Source organism: Protobothrops mucrosquamatus, unplaced genomic scaffold (genome assembly GCF_001527695.2).
Source record: "Protobothrops mucrosquamatus isolate PMUCROS unplaced genomic scaffold, P.Mucros_1.0 scaffold_189, whole genome shotgun sequence".
Taxonomy (NCBI): Eukaryota; Metazoa; Chordata; class Lepidosauria; order Squamata; family Viperidae; genus Protobothrops; species Protobothrops mucrosquamatus.
This window is the reverse complement of record NW_015386265.1, coordinates 48,573-51,143: the sequence shown is the minus strand read 5'-3', so window position 1 is coordinate 51,143 and position 2,571 is coordinate 48,573. Positions and strand designations below refer to the sequence as shown.

The 2,571-nt window shown below is 37.7% G+C and overlaps 1 protein-coding gene across 1 annotated transcript; it reads left to right on the top strand.

Annotated features, from left to right (window-relative positions):
- The first annotated feature begins 1,300 nt into the window (after positions 1-1,300).
- On the top strand, positions 1,301-2,023 carry PRR16 (proline rich 16). Its single transcript, XM_015824427.1, has one exon. The coding sequence runs from the start codon at positions 1,316-1,318 to the stop codon at positions 2,021-2,023; it is 708 nt and encodes a 235-aa protein (XP_015679913.1). The 5' UTR covers positions 1,301-1,315.
- Positions 2,024-2,571: the final 548 nt, after the last annotated feature.

The window sequence follows — 2,571 nt, the reverse complement described above, 5'->3', positions numbered from 1 at the left end:
ATCAATATAAGTTCTGATTGTAGTTGGGGATTCCTCTTTCCCCCTGAAATAAATTCACCCAAATATTTTGTATCCTTTTTTTCTAATATGTGTTACTTGTAAAATATATATCTTTTGTTAAATAATAAAATATTATAACCCTAGTAATATTATATAATATTATAACCCCTGAGGGAATAGAAGAAGAATTCATCAAATTTGAACATGACACTAAGCTGGCAGGAATAGCCAACACTCCAGAAGACAAGCTCAGGAGACAGACTTGACAGACTTGAACAATGGGCCCTATCCAACAACATGAAATGTAATGTGGAGAAAAGCAAAGTTTTACACTGGCAGGAAAAACCAAAGGTACCAGTACAGATTAGGAGAAACCTGGCTCAAAAACAGTAACTGTGAGAGGGACCTTGGAGTCCTAGTGGATGATCATTTAAACATGAGTCAGCAGTGTGTGGCGGCAGACAAAAAAGCTAATACAATCCTTGGTTGTATAAACAGAAGCATAGAATCAAATCAGATGAAGTATTAGTACCGCTTTATAAAACCTTAGTAAGACCACACCTGGAATACTGCATCCAGTTTTGGTCACCACATTACAAAAAAGATGTTGAGACTTTGGAAAAAGTGCAACTAAGATGATTAAAGGTCTGGAGATTAAAACATATGAAGAACGGTTGCAGGATTCGGGTTTGGCTAGTCTAGAGAAAAGAAGGACTAGGAGGGACATGATGGCAATATTCCAGTATTTGAGAAGTTGCCACAAAGAGGAGGTGGGTCAACTTATTTTGCAAAGCACCAGAGGGCAGGACAAGAAACAATGGATGGAAATTAATCAAGGAGAAAAGCAAACTGGAATTAAGGAGAAATTTCCTAACAGTGAGGACAATTAACCAGTGGAACAGCTTGCCATCAGAAGTTGTAGGTGCTTCATCATTAGAGGTTTTTAAGACGAGACTGAACAGTCACTTGTCTGAAATGGTATAGGGTGTCCTGTGTGAGCAGGGGATTGGACTAGAAGACTTACAAGGTCCCTTCCAGCTCTATTCTGATTGGTTGATTGATTCCAAATGTGAAAATATTTCATTTACAATAAGAAACATAAAAGATAGACTCCCTCCTACTTTTTTCTGTCCTTAATGTGTTTATATCAAATGACACTTTGTAGATATGTATATTATTTACTATAACTATAAAAAGGTTGCAAATTCTACTGTTTTTAATTCTCATAAATCCTTACCATTATTTACATTTAATTTTCATGCAGGTGGTTGACCAGATTGATACACTCACTTCTGATCTGCAGCTGGAAGATGAGATGACTGACAGCTCAAAAACAGACACATTGAATAGCAGTTCAAGTAGCACAACAGCATCTAGTTTGGAAAAAATAAAGGTTCAAGGCAGTGCTCCACTCATCAGGGCTCCGCACCATCCATCTGCTATTCTAACAGTATTAAGGAAACCCAATCCCCCACCACCTCCTCCACGGCTGACTCCAGTGAAGTGTGAAGACACCCACAGGCCAATTATCTCTGACAATCCTGTAAAGACTAATGGGACTCTGCTACGAAATGGAGGCTTACCAGGAGGACCTAATAAAATTCCAAATGGAGATACGTATGGTATATCAAATAATAATTTGGACAAAGTTCCGATGCAACCTCTTATTCACAGATCTGAGAAAGACAGATGTCCTCAGGCTGGAACACGGGAGCGGGTACGATTTAATGAAAAGGTGCAGTACCATGGCTATTGTGCTGATTGTGACGTGCGGTATAATATTAAAAACAGGGAGGTTCATTTGCACAATGAGCCTGCTCACATCCCAGGAAAACCTCCTCAACAGTGTCCTCCCTTACCACCACCTCCTTCACCACTTCCTCCTCCCCCATTAGAAAATGGAGGGGTGGGCATATGTCCCAGTAATAGCTTTCCCCCTCTCAGACCTGCAACTGTGCCTCCACCAACTGCACCAAAACCCCAAAAGACCATCCTGAGAAAATCAACCACAACAACAGTGTGATTTTTCCCACCTGGAAAACTGTTTTTGCTTTTGTTTTTTCTTATGTACAAACATTGAAAAAAGGTAAAGAGCACTTTCTACAAAAGCAATAAAAAGCCCAAATATATTGCACCCTTTTGTTCTGTGAAGTGGCAAAAAATTACCTGGTAAGTAGAAAGAAAATAGTTTAATGTTGTTAATACAAAAGTCCAATATTTAACGGTTGAAAACTGGTGTAACATTATACGTATGTATGTATGTACATATGGATGTATGAAAAAGATTTATATAGCTACCTTGAGCAACTCTGGGCACCTCATGATAACAATTTTGAGTACTAATTATTTCTGGTACTTATTAAGGATATCACAGTTGTGGTACAAGCAATTCTCTGGGAAACTATAGATGTGAGAACCAATTAGGAGTGAAGTCTAATCTATAGAAAACAATGTGTACTGTACAATAGTTTTTATAGCATGTGATACTTTTAAAGATATTTTTTGGAATATAATTAGTGATTAATCAGAATTAATTAAGAACATTTGAGTAGTAGTTTCAATAGAAAGTTT

Coding starts and splice junctions, on each gene's coding strand:
- PRR16 (XM_015824427.1), top strand. CDS start 1,316: ATGACTGACAGCTCAAAAACAGACACATTGAATAGCAGTTCAAGTAGC.